This window comes from Schistocerca piceifrons, chromosome 2, assembly GCF_021461385.2.
Source record: "Schistocerca piceifrons isolate TAMUIC-IGC-003096 chromosome 2, iqSchPice1.1, whole genome shotgun sequence".
In the NCBI taxonomy this organism is placed as follows: Eukaryota; Metazoa; Arthropoda; class Insecta; order Orthoptera; family Acrididae; genus Schistocerca; species Schistocerca piceifrons.
In genome coordinates, this window is record NC_060139.1 from 718,850,711 (window position 1) to 718,870,324 (window position 19,614).

The 19,614-nt window shown below is 39.4% G+C and overlaps 1 protein-coding gene across 7 annotated transcripts in view; it reads right to left on the reverse strand.

Annotated features, from left to right (window-relative positions):
- Positions 1-19,614, reverse strand: part of LOC124777458 — a 44,005-nt gene that overhangs the window by 22,558 nt on the left and 1,833 nt on the right. For 3 of the 7 annotated variants that reach the window (XR_007015732.1, XM_047252880.1, XM_047252879.1), the window contains exon 3: positions 12,511-12,943. The exons of the other annotated variants lie outside the window; for them this stretch is intronic. Coding sequence is in view for 2 of the 3 variants with exons in the window: in XM_047252880.1 (XP_047108836.1) it covers positions 12,801-12,943 (143 nt within the window). In the remaining variant the exon portion in view is untranslated. Of the gene's footprint in view, positions 1-12,510; positions 12,944-19,614 lie in introns of those variants that run through there. 7 annotated transcript variants of the gene reach the window in all.

Here is a 19,614-nt window from a genome sequence, read left to right on the forward strand (position 1 = left end):
GTGTGTTTGTTAAAGCTGGTTTTACTGCCTCCAGCGCATGATACTGACTTCCTTTCATGATTCTTTTGATCCTTGGGAACAAAAGGAAGTCCACTGGTGCCACATTGTGGCTGTATGGTGGCTGGGGCAGCATTGCCACATCTGTTTTGGTTAACAATGAGCATAGTATGGCTTCACGCATTGTCATAGAGCACGATCCAGTTGTCACAAATTTCTTTTCAGACGTGTCAAACTCTGTTGGGAAATGGTTTGAGCACTGCACAATAAAACTCCTTGTTGACTGTTTGTCCTTGTGGCATGAATTCACTGTGAACCACACCTTTTCTGTCAAAAACTGCAATGAGCATTGCCTTGATTGGAGATTTGCTCATGCGTGCTTTTTTTGGGTGAGGGGACACCTTGCTGTGCCACTCGCTCCTCTGATGCTTTGTTTCAGGATGATATTCAGAAATCCATGTCTCTTCTCCCAATGATCACTCTGTCCAAAAATTCTGGGTCTGTTTTGTAGCGATCATGCAGTTCCTGGCACTTCAAAAAACACTACTCCTTCATCTCACTCGTCAGAACTTGTAGCACCATTTTCACGCAGACTTTCCGCATTTGAAGAACCTCAGTTAATATGTGGTGAATGATTGTTTTTAGTATTCCATAGTCCTCTGCAACCAGCCAAACACTTAGTTGTTGGTTCTTGTCCACTACTAGATGCACTTTTTGCACTGTGTTGTCCATTTGTTATGTTGGTGGGTGTCCCAAGCAGTTGTCATCATTGATGGACTCCCAACTGTCTTGAAAATTCTTGTGCCACTTGAAAGTTTGGCTTTGTTTCATCGCCAGGTCCCTGTATGCTTTTTGAAGAACTTCAAGCATCTCTGCCCTGTTTTTGCCCAGTTTCACACAGAACTTGATTGTATAACATTCCTCCAAAAATTGGTTAATTTTTTTCTTGACAAGGGTTCATTAGGTACCTCTTCATGAAGCGTGAACCTGCCTCAACAATTGCCTGCAGGTAACTGACACTGATCTCATTTCGAAGCTTGGATCTCCCACCAATTTCTTTGCCCATAGCTTCACCCCACCAGCCAGTATTGCTGACTACAAAAAATCATTTTGGGAACTTTAGGGACAGACCCTGTATAAACCATTGTACTTGGGTCTTTGACTTCACTTTTTGATCTCATTGTCTGCTTATTTTGCTCTTTTGCTGATTTTCACTTGTTTCCAAAACACCTTCGAGGACTTCACTCTGACAGTTGAAGTGGCTGTTCTCGGACCCACGTTGGCTCTTTGAGAGGATTATATTTGTTTATTTATTTATATTTTTCCCGTTTGTTGCATACTCATGGTTTCACTTTACTGCAACTGTTTTCCACAGATGCTCGCAACTATAGCACATGAACAGTTGAACAATCTTGAGGGTTCCAAAATTCTCATTTCCATGTGTTGGTCATAACACTCTGCCTTGAGTCAAAGTTGTCTCTGTGCTCCGCTCATATAGTTTTTTCACCATGTCAGATGCCCACAGTTCTACCAGGTGGCATTGAGTCTCACCAAGAGCAGTAGTCTTAGTGTTTGGATCATCAGTGTTAATTTACTTGGCATTAACATGTGGGAAGAAACAAAATGTGAAGGCTGCCAGTACAATAATCTGTAGCTTATTCTCTGCAGGAAATCATGGTTTACAGGATGGGATGTGCTTCTGGCCCGGTGTAATGTTAAGCTCTCTCTATACAGCTTAAGCATTTTCGTGGACTTATTTGTTGAAGAATGCTGGTTCTGCTTTCTAGCAGCGCCAATGTCTTCTGCTAGCACCGGACGCTTCTCTGAAGATTTCACTGCTAGGAAGGGGAAATTTTCGCTCTCTCTCTCTCTCTCTTCTTATTTAAAAAAAAATAGGCTACTCTTGGAATATCATTCAATGCACTAGAACATATTTATTTCCACTTTGTACAAAAAAACATCTAAACTTTATGACGTAAGCCCGCACATTACCGGGCACTCCGAATCATTTAATTACACATTTCTGAACACAATTACTACATAAGATTTTATCGTGGCTGACTATCCACGTCCAGTCCATGTACTCTCAACAGCCGTTCAACGTCTAATAAACAGTCACTATCTGGAGTCACTCCATTTGTTTTTCAACAATAGAAAGCTACATTACATGTGAGTTGAGTACTGTAGAATATAACCCAGGTAGAGCATTTCTTTTCCTTTGTACTGTCCCTGCCACAATTGTGTCACAAAGACATTACCTCGGAATGAAAAGTGTATCTCGTGACGAAATAAATGAAAACGAATCTTATGTGTTTCACCGACTGCATAGGCGGCATAAAATTTTCGTTTTATAGCAAATATTAAATTTAATCTCAGTATCAAGGCATAAACTCCTTAAATGTAGTAACTTCTATGCAATTAATAAGGGAGAAGAATGCTCTTAGTTTGTTCCTCTCTTCACTTGTTTTCTAGTAATAGGAAGTAGACGTATTGTACCACGAAAATAATGTAGGTAAGCATTTGTACTGTTAACTTTGGTAATGTAATACATTTAAGTTTATATGTGAGTTATTTTGATGTACAGTGAGTCCTCTGACATATTCCTTGCTCTGAATTAGTATTTCTTAAGACATTTAGAGCTCCACAATTTTAGTTGCCACTGCTTCAACATCACACATCACTGCTTCATCATTACGCATCAACCTAAAAGGCGAAATCATAGTGGAAGCACAGGGATCGCCCACTTTAACATTTAACAAATATTTTTTCACAGCAATGAGCCACAGTGGAAGGAAACATTAGTTTTAAGATTTTACTTTTCAGCTTAAGCCAAGAGCCAGGATTCAACTACCACAGCCTGAATATGATGGAAATAGAAGTATTCTTAGAGTGTTGTGTGAGTCCACAATAATTTCAATATTTTAGTCCATGCTCTTTAAGTACAAATACGGTGAGGCTAATTATATTTTCATTTTCAAGTAATGTTCTTGGAAGTAAATCAGTCCATTATGTTTGATGATTTTACTGCTGAGTTGCGCATTATGTAAAAGTAAAACCAATTTTGAAATAATTTTCTAAAATAGTTAAATAACTCAAAAGTCAAAGATCAAAGTGTATATTTAAATCTCTTTAAGTGAAAGATTTCAAGTAAAAATCATTAAAAAAATTTTGCATGTTGGGCTACAAAATTACACTCATACATGTTTTTAAAGACACTAGACTAATGAGAAAAACATGAATAAATAAATAAATAAATATACTCCTCCCGAAGAGCCACTTCACAGTGTTCAATAGGAGGGAGTAATGCCTTGAAACATATGTTCAATTCAAGACATATGTCCTTCCATTGTGCATGGGTTTACAATACAAACTCTTCTTTCAAACACATGTTTAAGGTGATACATGGAACATAGCCACTCGTGTTTCATCTATTGGTCACATTTGTTTCATATTGTGCAGGGTTTAAGGCTGGAGTGTGCTTTCAAGTAAATAATAAGAATTGTGTAACTGTTAAAAGATATTGTTATTGCTAATATTGTAAACAATTAACACTTTTATCTTATGCTGGTGATAAAATTATAAAGCAAAGTGTGGTTATTTCATTATTTTCATTAGTGTTGAGATTATATATTTATATTGTGCATTAGGTTGATATGAAACTATTAAAGAACATACTTGGTGATACTGTGGACAATTTTGAAATAGTAAAATATGATGGGGAAAATGGTAATTATCAGTGTAAAATTCAAAGCTCTTCATCTTATTTCATAAAAAAATTTTCAGGATTAAGGCAAATTGGGCTACAATGGGATGTTATTTGCAACAGGTAAAATACAATTTTAGAAGAATATATAATTGTCGTCTTTCAGAATGAAACAATATCAGTGATAAAAGAAAGGTGCAGCTACAAACTTTAATTGTAAAACAAATATAGGAATCAAGTTTTTAAAAGTACCTAAGAGCACATTAAAAGATTTGCCATTAAGAGACAGGGACTGAATGTCCTAATAGAGATTAATTATAATCGTTCCCACTGAGTCAGTGTTGACCGAGCATTAAACCTGCCGCATTGTTCTAAAAACACGATTAAGGAATTTGAAAGGAAGCATAACAGCTTCAGCAGTCAAATCTTGCCATGAAATGGCACTTCACCTTGAGTTACCAATCTGTATGAACAGTGGTGTCGTCATACCTACAGGATGTGAGACATTAGTGATGTTTTAAAGCAAAAGAAGACTGAATTATCTAATACACTCATAAGTGTGTATACATACACACACACATGAGAGCAAGCTGAAAAGAAATACCTCCAAATTTTTATGTGCCGACAAAGATTTTTTAATAAAACAAATGTTATTAACATTCTGTGTCCTTATTTTTCATTCTACATATTTATTTCTCAATGTAACCACCCAGGTGATGTATATATTTCTCCCAAAGAGAGACCAATTTGTTGGTATTGTCACTGTAGAATGTTTTACTTTGTTGACAGGGCCACAGCCCCACCTCTGCTTGCACAACTTCATCACTGTCTGCTGTCCGAGCAACAGTTGTGTCATTTGCTTGGAACGAGAAGTATATCTCATGACAAAATAAATGTACACGAACCTTATGTGTTTCACCGACCGCGTAGGCGGCGTAAAATTTTCCTATTTTATAGTAAATATTAAATTTAATCTTAGCATTAAGGAGTAAATTCTTTAAATGTAATAACTTCTATGCTATCAATAAGGGAGAAGAATGCCCCTAGATTGTTCTACTCTTCCTCTCTCTTCACTTGTTTCTAGTAGTAAGAAGCAGACATGAAAATAATGTAAGCATTTATACTGCTAACCTTGTTAATATAGTATGTTAAGGTTTATATGTGTGAGTTATTTTGATGTACTGTGAGTCCTCTATCATGTTCCTTGCATTGAATTAATTTTTCTTAAGAAGTTTACAGCTCCACAATTTTAGTGGCTGCTGCCCCCCCCCCCCCCCCCACACACACACACACACACACTGCGATGAGCTGCAGCAGAGAGCAGCATTAGTTTTAAGATTTTACTTTTAAGCTTATGCCGAGAGCCAGGATTCGACTATCACAGCCGGAATATGATGGTAAGAAGAGTATTCTTTGAGTATTGTGTGGATCTGCACAATAATTTCAATATTTTGAGTCCATGCTCTTAAAGTACAAATACGCCGAGGCTAATTATAATACTGTTGTATTTTCATTCTCAAGTAATATTCTTGGAGGTAAGTCAGTCCATTATGTTTAAAGATTTTATTGTTCAGTCGTGAGTTCGAATGATATATTTCAAGTAAAAGTCATTTAACAATTTTTGCACATTGGACTACACAATTACATTCATATGTGGTTTTAGACACCGAACAAACGGGAAAAATATAAATAAATAAACAAATATAATCCTCCCGAAGAGCCAACGTGGGTCCGAGAACAGCCACTTCAACTGTCAGAGTGAAGTCCTCGAAGGTGTTTCGGAAACAAGTGAAAATCAGATGGCGTCAAGTCGTGACTCTGTGGAGGATAATCAGTGACAGTGAGCCCAAGGTGTCAGATTGTTGCAGATGTCACAGTGCTTGTGTGTGGTCTGACACTGTCACTCTGGAGAAGAGAATGCTTCATGTGTGTACCAAGTCTTTGAATTCTAACTTGGTTATGGTATGCTGAATCTCAATTAATGCAATTAATGACATTTAATGGCAGAGGGCTGCAAATATGAGTGTTGGAACTTTAATAGTGGCAACTATTTATTTATAGCTCGTACAAAATAGATATGTGTTCCAAAGTTTTACTGACCTTTAAAGTAGTCACCAGCATGTTGTATAACCTGTTGCCAGCAATGTGGAAGTCATAGGATACTCTTAGCAGTGCCAGTTGTGTTGACAGTTGGAACAGAACTACGGCCAGCTTAGAGACAGAAGTGATGACACTTTCTGCTGGACCTGACCATCATTTTGCAGGACAATGTTAAAGCACGTACAATGCAAGGTGTTGCTGAGTTGTTTGACTGATGGGGCTGCTAAGTGCTATACCACCTACTGCACTCCCCTGACTTAAGCCCTCGTGAGTTCATCTCTGTTTCTAAACTGAAGGAAACACTTCATGGCATTCGCTTCATAACTGCTACAAATTCATCAGGCAATAGACTGCGCTACTCGAACTGTCAACGCAACTGGCACTGTTAAGAGTATCCTACGACTTCCACATCGCTGGTAACGGGTTATACACTTTGCTGGTGACCACTTTGAAGATCAGTAAAACTTGGAAACGTTGTGGTGGCTCGGTGTAATGTTAAGCGTTTTTGTGGACGTACTTGTTGAAGAATGCTGGTTCTGCTTTCTTGCAGCGCCAATGTCTTCTGCTAGCACCGGATGTTTCTCCGAAGATTTCACTGCTAGGAAGAGGAAATTTTCACTCTCTCGCTCGCTCTTCTTATTTAAAAAATACGGTACTCTTGGAATATCCTTCAATGCACCAGACCATATTTATTTCCACTTTGTACAAAAAACCAACTAAACTTTATGACGTAAGCCCACACATTACCGGGCACCCAGAATCATTAACTGATTCTGATTGAGTCTCATTGTATGAGTGGGGATTATTGATTACTACCACTTGGGGACAGTCAACATTCCACAACATTTTGCAGGTGAGGCACATTATGCACTCCCTGTGGGTGACCCTGCCTCCCCTGCTGAAGAAAAGCCTTTGGTGGTACAAGGTATAATTTTCATGTGTTAGGTGCTCCAGCATACTTCCATATTTCTGCTAGGATGCATCCAACATCCTTTACCCCAGCCAGTGGATTGGATAAAGTGACCTAATTGCATGACCAGCCCAGTTGCCAAATGTCAGCTCTTTAGGTTTCTACGTTTGGGGCACCTTATGAGATTGTGTATGAACAAAACATTTGTATGCTTTCTGTGACTATCTGGTTGGAGCATAGCAGATTTGAATGTGTGTGCCAGTCACTGCCATGCTTGCACATGCTTAAAGACCTGTGGGGGCCACTTCAAACACATTTATAATGGTGGGCTTGTCACAGTATATCATGCACAGCATTTGCTGTACAGGTTTGATAAATTAATAAATATCCTGTAGCGTAGACATTTTGCATTTTTGCCCATATGTCTGAAATTTTTTGCTCCTTATTCTCTCAATATTTTCTACAGTTTGTGCCTCTTTAGCAAAATCACTCTGTATATAATGTGCCCATAATTACACTTGGGTTAGAGTATAAAAATTCCATGGAAATGTAATATACTTCTCAGTTCCCCCCCCCCCCCCCCTCCCCACCAAACAAAGATGAGGTGACTTACCGAACGAAAGCGCTGGCAGGTCGATAGACACACAAACATACACACAAAATTCAAGCTTTCGCAACAAACTGTTGCCTCATCAGGAAAGAGGGAAGGAGGGAAGGAGAGGGAAAAAACGAAAGGAAGTGGGTTTTAACCCTTTTAGTGCCAAATACGATCTGATCGTGATCCAGATTTTCGGCGAAAAATGCCAGTAACGATCTGATCGTGATGCCTTTCTCATTCATTTTTTCCGCGCTTGAAGGCAAAGTTGTTAGTATTTCCTAGCGAATGAGAAAGGCATCACGATCAGATCGTTACTGGCATTTTTCGCCGAAAATCTGGATCACGATCAGATCGTATTTGGCACTAAAAGGGAGGGAGAGGGTAAGGAGTCATTCCAATCCCCAGAGCGGAAAGACTTACCTTAGGGGGAAAAAAGGACAGGTATACACTCGCACACACACACACACACACACACACATATCCATCCACACATACAGACACAAGCAGACATATTTGGTCTTTAAATATGTCTGCTTGTGTCTGTATGTGTGGATGGATATGTGTGTGTGTGTGTGTGTGTGTGTGTGTGTGTGTGTGTGTGTGTGTGTGTGTGAGTGTATACCTGTCCTTTTTTCCCCTAAGGTAAGTAAGTCTTTCCGCTCCGGGGATTGGAATGACTCCTTACCCTCTCCCTTAAAACCCACTTCCTTTCGTCTTTCCCTCTCCTTCCCTCTTTCCTGATGAGGCAACAGTTTGTTGCGAAAGCTTGAATTTTGTGTGTATGTTTGTGTTTGTTTGTGTGTCTATCGACCTGCCAGCGCTTTCGTTCGGTAAGTCACCTCATCTTTGTTTTTATATATAATTTTTTCCCAATATATCTAAAAACAAAGATGATGTAACTTACCAAATGGAAGCATTGGTATGTTGATAGACACATAAATAAACACAAACACACACACAAAATTCAAGCTTCTGCAACCCACGGTTGCTTCATCAGGAAAGAGGGAAGGAGAGGGAAAGACGAAAGGATGTGGGTTTTAAGGGAGAGGGTAAGGAGTCATAGTCATGCCCAGATTGTTTTTAATATAAAATGATGCTTGATAATTCTGTATTCTACTCTGATTCTGCCTCTAGTTTATGCCCCACCTTAATGTAAGATTGAGCTATTTGATGTTAATAAACTCAAAGTAAAATAAGCATTGACTTTCATTCATGCAGTCTGAGGACCACGAATCACAATGTTCTCAAACTGAAGTTGTTCTTATAAATAGTGGTGGCCTCAGTAATTGTACTAACTGATGCTTGTGTGGATGATCAGTCAGCTCTCTTGACTGACTGCAATTTCAGTATCTACAAACAAGGTCCTGCCTTGATTCATTAGTAACATACAAATTCCGATGATTTATGAAGGAAGTACAGCGCAAAATTTATTTATGTATTTCAGGGCAGTCTTAATACAACCACAAAGAGCCGATGGTGTTACAGTAACTTTAGTTTGAACCTAATTCAAAGGAATAGCAGAGGCTAATGCATATAAAATTCTAATTATCATAATTTACTTCATAAAAGAAAGCTTCATTTAAATGACAGAGTTATTTTCACTTCCATTTTTTAGCAAGGCAGAGATCATACATACTAACAATAATAATATTTTTTCAGTTAGAGAATATAACTTTTTCTTATATAGTATTACTGAAGGCATTTCTAAATATTGTTGCATTTCATTTATGTAGGTTATGTGGGCATAAATTATATGCCATAGTGCAAAGCTTTTTCAGAGAGAAGAGGGTTCTAACTAGTGTTAAGCTATTGAAATAATTATCCATGTAAATATGATGTAATAATAATGTCATGTGACTAGGGCCTCCCGTCATGTAGACCGTTCGCCTGGTGCAAGTCTCTCAATTTGACACCACTTCGGCAACTTGTGTGTCAAGGAGGATGAAATGATGATGATTAGGATAACACAACACTCAGTCCCTTAGTGGAGAAAATCTCCAACCCAGCCGGGAATCGAACCCAGGCCCTTAGGATTGACATTCTGTCACACTGACCACCCAGCTACCGACGATGACAAACCCACATGTTTTTATCATCTAGTTCAAGATGCCCTATATAACATGATCTTAGTTTCCATAATGTCATGCATCCCTAAAATGTACGGTGCACTCTGAGATATTTATTGATGTCCTGTCATATTCAACACTACTTAGATATTTCAGGGTGGTTACATCACAATCTCTTTGTATGGATGCCAGGGAGCAGCAGCTTACGTAATGTTTTGATCAAGTGTACTTTAAGTATCTCATTTTGCCAAACAAAGTTATCCTACCTTCTTTCCCAAGATCACACCTAATTGCACACAAGTATATACATCACAAGATTATTTCAGCTGAAGTGTGTGTTCCAAAAGAATGACTGTGTGTCACGTAATATGAAGTCAGCATTCTCCAAGAAAAGGAAATGTGAAAATGTTGAACAGCCACGTGATGAGCCACTGATTACATTCTTTTCTTTCTTCAGCACCTCATCCAGCAAAATAGGCAGAGGCCTGGGAAGATAACCTCCTAAGAAGATAAGGGAGATGCTGTGCCCTATTAAGGACAGCCTGGGCCTCAGGATCCCTGGGATTTACAACATTCCTTGTGAGAGTGGAAGCAGCTCCATCAGTCAGTTCATCCACACCATTTCCAGCTGCTGTGCAGAATATCAACAGCATATGAGAAATCAAGAACTGGAGAAAATGCAGTTGCTGACCACAGACTCACAAACAAACATAAAATACTAACAAGAGTTTTGCACTAGGCTTCTACATATTGGTGTTCTGTAATTAAAGAGGCTGCAGAAATAAGAATGTATGACAAGATCTTCATCCATGACAGCAGATATAATCTTAGCAGTGTTTGGATGCGAGCTCTCAATGCAGGAAAGAGCCAGTTATATTTGTCACAATGTTTACGCTATGGCCTGAGTGATGGTGCCACCAGCACAGACATTGACACCATCTGCAATGGCATTATGTGATTACCGACCAATCAGAAACTGTTGTGGGCCATATAAGGCCACCAGAGCAGCAGTTTTGACAGTGAGTTGCTCCTGACGAAGATGATGGAGGTAATTGTCAAAAGCCCTAGGTTTTACCCTGAACTGATGCGGCAAGAAGTCTGAGAATGTTTTATACAACAGTACCATCATGAAAGACTTTGTTCTCATTCCTTCTATCAGTTTATTTCAGTTATTATGCTGACCAAGGATTATTGTTAATACATTTGCAGGAGGTGGTGCCCTACAGCTCTTATGTATTTAAATGTACGAGTACTGCCTTGAGCTGCTGATGAAATAATTTATATATGCAACCAGTTTCAGTTATTTTATCATCATCAGGTTCCTATGTACTAAATAAAATAATACATATGTAACATTGCAAGCTTAAACCATTATGAATCTATTAACCAATGTAAATTTTAACACCAGCACACAAGTAATCGAATATTGCTTGCTCACATTAGTGTACACAGCATCATGTTAGACAACATATAAAACCATTATCATCAAGTGATAAAACCATGAATAATACACTGACAATAAAAGCGTACCATAACACAGTGATGTGATGTGACTGATTACGAAAACCACACACTGTACCATTAAGACATAACTGGCTCACATTCGTACAGAGTTACCTGTCATCACGTCGTAATATAAATTACATCGTCAATCTATAAAAACTGTTAGGAAGTGTAGACATTCTTGTTAAAGCTGTAAATGGCATAAATGCTGTGGACAGTTTCATACTACACAGAAGAAACTGAACAGACTACTGTCATCATCATCATTTAAGACTGATTATGCCTTTCAGCCTTCGGTCTGGAGCATAGTCCCCCTTATAAAATTCTTCCATGAACCCCTATTCAGTGCTAACATTGGTGCCTCTTCTGATGTTAAACCTATTACTTCCAAATCATTCTTAACCGAATCCAGGTACCTTCTCCTTGGTCTACCCCGACTCCTCCTACCCTCTACTGCTGAACCCATGAGTCTCTTGGGTAACTTTGCTTCTCCCATGCGTGTAACATGACCCCACCATCTAAGCCTGTTCGCCCTGACTGCTACATCTGTAGAGTTCATTCCCAGTTTTTCTTTGATTTCCTCATTGTGCACACCCTCCTGCCATTGTTCCCATCTACTAGTACCTGCAATCATCCTAGCTACTTTCATATCCGTAACCTCAACCTTATTGATAAGGTAACCTGAATCCACCCAGCTTTCGCTCCCATACAACAAAGTTGGTCGAAAGATTGAATGGTGCACAGACAACTTAGTCTTGGTACTGACTTCCTTCTTGCAGAAGAGAGTAGATCGTAGCTGAGCGCTCACTGCATTAGCTTTGCTACACCTTGCTTCCAGTTCTTTCACTATGTTGCCATCCTGTGAGGATATGCATCCTAAGTACTTGAAACCATCCACCTGTTCTAACTTTGTTCCTCCTATTTGGCACTCAATCCGTTTATATCTCTTTCCCACTGACATTACTTTTGTTTTGGAGACGCTAATCTTCATACCATAGTCCTTACATTTCTGATCTAGCTCTGAGATATTACTTTGCAAACTTTCAATAGAATCTGCCATCACAACTAAGTCATACGCATATGCGAGACTGCTTATTTTGTGTTCACCTATCATAATCTCACCCAGCCAGTCTATTGTTTTCAACATATGATCCATAAATAATATGAACAACAGTGGAGACAGGTTGCAGCCTTGTCTTACCCCTGAAACTACTCTGAACCATGAACTCAATTTACCGTCAACTCTAACTACTGCCTGACTATCTATGTAAAGACCTTTAATTGCTTGCAAAAGTTTGCCTCCAATTCCATAATCACGTAGAACAGACAATAACTTCCTCCTAGGAACCCGGTCATATGCCTTTTCTAGATCTATAAAGCATAGATACAATTCCCTGTTCCACTCGTAACACTTCTCCATTATTTGCCGTAAGCTAAAGATATGGTCCTTACAACCTCTAAGAGGCCTAAACCCACACTGATTTTCATCCAATTTGTCCTCAACTAATACTCGCACTTTCCTTTCAACAATACCTGAGAAGATTTTACCCGCTACGCTGATCAAAGAGAACCTCTGTAGTTGTTACAATCTTTTCTGTTTCCATGTTTAAAGATTGGTGTGATTACTGCTTTCGTCCAGTCTGATGGAACCTGTCCCAACTCCCACGCCATTTCAATTATCCTGTGTAGCCATTTAAGACCTGACATTCCACTGTATTTGATGAGTTCCGACTTAATTTCATCCACTCCAGCCGTTTTATTGCACTGCTATCTATTGACCATTTTCTCCACTTCCTCAAATGTGATCCTATTTCCATCATCATTCCTGTCCCATTGTACATCGAAATATGAAACATTACTTCAAATTAAATTTTAATCTCTCTTAACTAACAGAATAATTTCTTTCATATTATCATGCATTACTTAAGTCTTTTCATCATCTGCAGAGCAAGTTGGCATATTAAGATTCCGGGGAGGGGGGACCAGGTAGTCACTTTTCTCTCGAGTTGGAGTTACTGCTACGGCTTGATTCAGACTGATCATACGCATGTGTTGAGAGGCTGAAGCTGGAAAAAAAGACCAAGTGAGCCAAAAGATATTATCATTCAAAGTTTTAGTGTATGGGGAAAGAAACAGATTGGTTGGTTTTTCAGGGGAAAGAAGTAGGTAATTCAGTGGTGGCTCATATGGCCACAAGAGGGCAGACAGAACATGAAATCACAAAAATAAGCAGAAATGTGCAGCAGTGTCCAAAAGCAAATGGATGTGTGCCTTTGGATGAAAGAGTTAAACATTCTTTAAAACAGATGCAACTCAATAATACCTCCACAACTTTATTTAGAATCAAATAAGGAGTTGAGGTTATCAGGGCCCTACAGCCACAGAGACATGAAGAAAACCTACGTGCCTGAAAGAAGTACAATCTTTTTATTGAGTTTCATTGTAGCACATCTGTGTCTGATGGCACATACCAAACAATTTTCAAGACAAAATTTAATATTTCATTTGCGTATCCTCATGCAGGCACTTATGGTGTGTGCAATACATTCACAGTGAAAATAAAGCTTTTAACAGCGGAGAAGCATGCAGACTCACTAGTTAACAACAATGAACATTCTTCATAAGAATAAAGCTTAAGTGTTTTACAGTTTTAATACTAGTGTCAAACTGAAGGCAAGGAAAAATAAAAGGAAGCAAATACCTTGCAAAAACTGTATCCCTGCAAAATATAGTGGCAATTTTTGATGTACTCATCCAATATCCACATTCTTGCAACTGGCGAATCCTTTTTTTATATTTATTCTGAATATGGTACAAATGAAGTGACATCATTCTGTTTCATTTAATCACTTATGTGTTGGAAGGGGGACATTGGAGAGCTCTATATACTTTGTGATTCAGCTGGTGGTCCAACGTAAATCTTGACTGTCTTGTTTCATTCACTACGTAACTCTCAGTCAGATTAACAGCCTGAAGATGATTAAAATTGCATTCCCTGTGTGTAGCCATTCATACTTAAATTGTGACAATAATGTTGGATTATGGAATACATAGGCACTGATGGAGATACCTCAAGAACTCAAGGAAATGATAGAAGCGTCCAGGTGTAAACCAACCCTTTTTATTGTTGTCAGTATTAATCAAGAAACTGTTTTAGACCAGAAAACACTGTTGGACTCATACACTGCAAGATGCCATTTCAGAACGCAGCCTGTTAAAAAAATATCACCAGAATCCAGCCACTGCCAAAAGCTGAAACATCAAGATGACTTAACACAGAGGAATGCAAACTGGCAACACAAGGACAGCCTGAAAATGTCAACCAATAGATAGGCTGTTTGGGCTGCCAATGTCTGCATATAATGTGGTATGTTTTATTTCAGAATTCCTTGCTTGTTTAGTGCACAATAGCTTTGTAGTTATATTGTGTTCACTGTAATATAGCTCGAATAATCAATTCTTTGCTCTAGGGGCTCTTCCCAGTTGCCAGGCTATAGTACAAATATTTGCAAAGAATTATGAAATTTTGTTATCCTGGAGCTGTGAAGTTCTTGAGTCAGCTCTCCCATAGCTAAAATGTACATGCCACGAGAACTGTCGCTGTAATGCCACAACCAGAAATTCTTTTAGTTGTGATTATTGTGGCATTATTGCGTTTGTTTTGCTTGATTTACCTCTTTCTTTCCCCTTACAGAATGGCATTTGATTGCTTTTTGGGTTCATTCAGGGAACAAACTTTACATTAATAATGCTGTACCACATTTGATGCACACAAGATGTTTATTTTGAGAAATAAAAAGTATTGTATGTACTTATAAATTCATATAATCACAGTTTGAACATTAAAATCACTCTTTCTTCAAGTTGCATAAAAACTGACTTACCTGTTTTTTCCCCCTGACCCTACATATAGAAGGTGTTAAAAAAAGGTGTGAAATACTTTGAGAAATTGCAGCACTCATCGAAACAAGAAAAATAAGTCCAATAAACATGGGTCCAGAAACAAGTTACTTTCCGAGACAAACGTGTTTAGAGGAAGAGCTGCTTGGTCGCAGATATTAGCACAGTTGTTGCATTGGTGTTCCATCTAAAGTGTCAGCTGTGTTTACTATTATTGCACTGCAAATGGTGTCGTACATTCACGTTTTCTCTCTTTCACCCCTTGTTAGCAACTCAAGCCTACCACTCAACAAGTGAAATGGCGGATATGGTATTCTGTTGTGGTGTAGTAAATGGACATATCCTGTGCCCTCTATGCTAAAAAATATCCACAGCATGGAATGTCTTCTGATAAGCAGTACGGCAGACTATTCCAGTATTTGAGTGACACAGGTAACCCTGGCACCTCGGAAGACTGACAGCAGAAGAACGCGCGCATTCCACATGCCTGACATGGAAGAATGTGGTGCTACATTCAGTGTAAGAAACCTCTGGGACCAGTGTGTGATGATTAGTAGCAGCAGCAGCAGAAGGCATATCTCACACACTTATCTGGGGGAGTGGGGAGTACTTCACCAACAATTGCTGTACCCTTATCATCTACGGCGCATTCAAGCCCTTAGGCCACAGGGTCATCATGGCAGATCGCAGTTCTGTCAATGGCTGTTGCAGAAGTGTGCTGCAGATCCACTGTTCACATGCAATATTTTATTTACAGATGAGGTAGGGTTCACAAGAGATGGTGTTGTGAATTTCTGTAACCATCATGTATGGGCAGATGTAAATCACCAAGCAGTTCAGGGAAGAGTGTATCAACACTGATTCTCAACATGTGAGCAGGCATACTTGGCAATATATAATAATAGGCCCGTAAGTGCTACCACAAAGATTAAAGTCTGTGGTGCATAATCTCTACTTTCCCATTAATGTATTGCCTACCTTGCTGGAAGCTGTGCCATTTCAGAATCGAATTAAAATGTGGTTCATGCATGATGATGGCGCACCAGCATGCTTTCATCACAATGTGTGCGAACATTTGATGCAGATATTTCAGGACTCCTAATAGTCAGGGGGGCCCTGCTCATCCCCCAGACCTCAATCCCCAAGACGACTGGCTATAGCGACACTTGAAGGATTTTATCTGTGCCACACCAGTCAATGATGTGCAAACAGTACAGGATCATGTCTTCAGTGTGTGTCAACAGGTACAACAACAACCAGGTATACTTCAAAGGGTGCATCTTTCCTTATGCCAGAGGGCAAAGGGATGCATTGTCAAGAATGGATGCCATATTGAACACCTTCTGTAAACACGTGTTTACTGCAGAAAGTATGCATTTCTGGACCCATGTTTATTGCACTTAGCCCAGAAAGTATTCATTTCTATACCCATGTTTGTTGGACTTATTTTTCTTGTTTTGATGAGTACTACCATCTCTCAAAGTATCTTTTTTAACACCCTGCATAATTGTGCTGTTGTGGTGAGTGTTGGAATCATTTCTATCTTGGTAGGTACATCAGATAAAATTAAGTGACAAGTCCATTCTCTTAGCACAGTGGATGTTATGCAGATGTGAATGAATTCAAAGATCCAACAAAAAAGTGTTCCAGGTATAAAGAAAGCAAAAGAAGATAAAACATTGAATAGAACAAAATAGATATTAAGTAGATTGTAAGAGATTCAAGTGTCATGATTGAAAATGCTGAATTAAGCAAATGTCTTTTAGAGAAGCTGAAAAAATACAATGAAAATATAAGAGAAAAACTTAAAAACATTAAAAGTATGAAGAGGGGTGACAAACTTATGTTGGGTCAACGCAGCATTTGATTAGTTAAATTGGCACAATAATAGACAGAAACGTTGCATGAGTATTTGAAACCTTATTTGAATGTTTCTTTAATTCAAGAAATAAAGAGAAAAATGGATACTGAAGAAAATTACTAACCAGAAGGAAAGAGAGATGAAGGCTACAAAGTTCAATGAAGTGAACTGAACGAAGTAGTGTGTAAAATCTTATGGGGCAAAGGTGTGTGTGTGTGTGTGTGTGTGTGTGTGTGTGTGTGTGTGTAGGGGGCGGGGGCAAGTGTTAAACCTGAGACTTCTCTGGTTCTGTGATGAGATTAGCTGCATTTTCCTTGACCTTCGTTGAACAGCAGGGACTCATAAAGTTACCCAGAATAATTCAGATGTGTACTGTACACTAGAAACAGCCACTTGGGAAATATCGTACACATGGAATATTATTATGTAACAATATTGTGAAAAGGAAAGTTGCTACTCCCCATATAGTGGAGATGCTGAGTCGCCGATAGGCGCAACAAAAAGACTGTAACAAATATAGCTTTCAGCCAGTAAGGCCTTCGTCAAAATTAGATGCCAAACATACACATTCACACTCATGCAAACACAACTCACACACACATGACTGCAGTCTCAGGCAACTGAGGCCACACTGCAAGCAACAGCACCAGTGCATGATGGGAGGGGTGACTGGGTGGGGTTAAGGAGGAGGCTGGGGCGGGGAGGGGGAGGGATAGTAGGCCAGGGGTGGCAGACTATGACCTACTGTTGGGAGCGCCCAGGGTTAAGGAGGGAAGATGGTAGGGCAGCTATGTGCAGGTGGGAGGTTAGATGGAGGGCAGCGGAGAAGTGGGGAGGAGGGCGAGCATACTGGAAAAGGAGAGAAGTAAAAAGAATGGGTGTGAAAGAGGAATGACGGCTTGTATAGTGCTGAAGTGGGAACAGAGAAAAGGGCTGGATGGGAGACTAACAAAGTCTGAGGCCAGGAGGGTTACAGGAATGTAGGATATATTGCAGGGAACATTCCCACCTGTTCGATTCAGAAAAGCTGGTGTTGGTGGGAAGGATCCATATGGCACAGGTTGTGAAGCAGTCTTTGAAAGGAAGGATGTCATGTTTGGTAGCATTCTCAGCTACAATATGGTCCACTTGTTTCTTGGCCACAGTTTGTCAATGGCCATTCATGCAGACAGACACCTCGTTTGTTGTCATGCCCACATAGAATGAAGCACAGTGGTTGCAGTATAGTTTGTAGATAACATGACTGGTTTCCCATGTAGCCCTGCCTTTGATGGGATAGGCGATGTTTGTGATCGGACTGGAGTAGGAGGTAGTAGGAGGATGTACAGGACGGCTCTTGCATTTAGGTCTATTACCTGTCCTATACATCCTCCCACCACCATTTACTCCAGTCTGATCACAAACATCACCTATCCCATCAAAGGCAGGGCTACCTGTGAAACCAGTCATGTTATCTACAAGCTAAGCTGCAACCACTGTATTGCAATCTATGTGCACTTGATAACACCTGTGAAACCAGTCATGTTATCTACAAGCTAAGCTGCAACCACTGTATTGCAATCTATGTGCACTTGATAACCGACCTTGATAACCAACAAGCTGTCTGTCTGCACAAATGGCCACCAACAACTGTAGCCAAGAAACAAGTGGACCACCCCGTTGCTGAGCACGCTGCCAAACATGATATCCTGCATTTCATTGGAAGGTTCACAGCCTGTACCACCAACACCAGCTTTTCTGAATTGTGCAGGTGGGAATGTTCCCTGCAATATATCCTACATTCCCAGAACCCACCAGATCTCAACCTTCATTAGTCATTGTCCACTCCCATCCAGCAGCCCCTTTTCTGTTCCCATTCCAGCACCACACAGCCCTCATTCCTCTTTCGCACCCAGACTTTTTACCTCCCTCCTTTACCGCTATTCTACCCAACCCCCCCCCCCCTCCCCACTGTCCTCTATCTAACCTCATAACTGCACATCGCTGCCCTACCCTCTTTCCACCTTGACACTGAACATGCATTTGTCTGTTTCTGACTGAGAAATCAAATATCAGTTTTCATAGCTCTGGATTAGAAATTGTGTTAATAGTGATCTATCTTCAAAAGGCATTTCATCCTCTTTTTCACCCCCTCAGGAGTGGTATTTTGAACATTTCCATGATGCCTATCCTATAATATCCACACCCTCCCCAGATTTCAAGTTTCTATTCTTAGCAGTTTGGACTGGGTAGTGATCAGTCAGTGAATCAGTCTGGCCCAGTTTCACCCCTTTAGGAGTTGAGTTTCCAAAAACAGTTAAACACATATTTTTCACCTCTAACCAAGAAGCCAAACACCAATTTTCAAAGATTTAGCTTTAAAAATGGTTTTGCAATGAAATATTTTCATAAAACATTTCATCCCTTAGGGATTGAATTTTCAAAAACAGTGAAACATATATTTTTGTTTATTTCTTACTGGGAAGTAAAATTCAAATGTTCATAGATTCACCTTTAAAAATGTCTTAGGAGTCCTTTAATGTAAAAGACTGACTGACTGACGCACAGACTGATCATCACCTATTCCAGACCAGTAAGGATAGAAAGTTGAAATTTGCAGAGGGTGTTAATCTTATACGATGGATGTTGTTTAAGAAAGGGTTTTTCAATATTCCATCATCAAAGGGGTGAAATATGGGACTAGGGATTTTTTGAAAATATGCCACTATAAGGCAATTTTGAAGCTAGAGCTATGAAAATTGGTATTTGGTTTCTGGGTCTGAAATAAAAAAATACGTTCTTCAGCAGTTTTGGAAACGTAGCTCACACGGGGTGTGAAACAGTAGATGAAAGGTTTTTTAAAAAAAATATATCATTTTTAAAGATGATTTTGTTCATTTCATTTTTGTTCAGGAAAGCTAAGTGTCTTTTGTATGTTACTCTTTAAGGCCCATAGTTATTTACATCCTAAGGATCATCATTTTTACATAATTGATA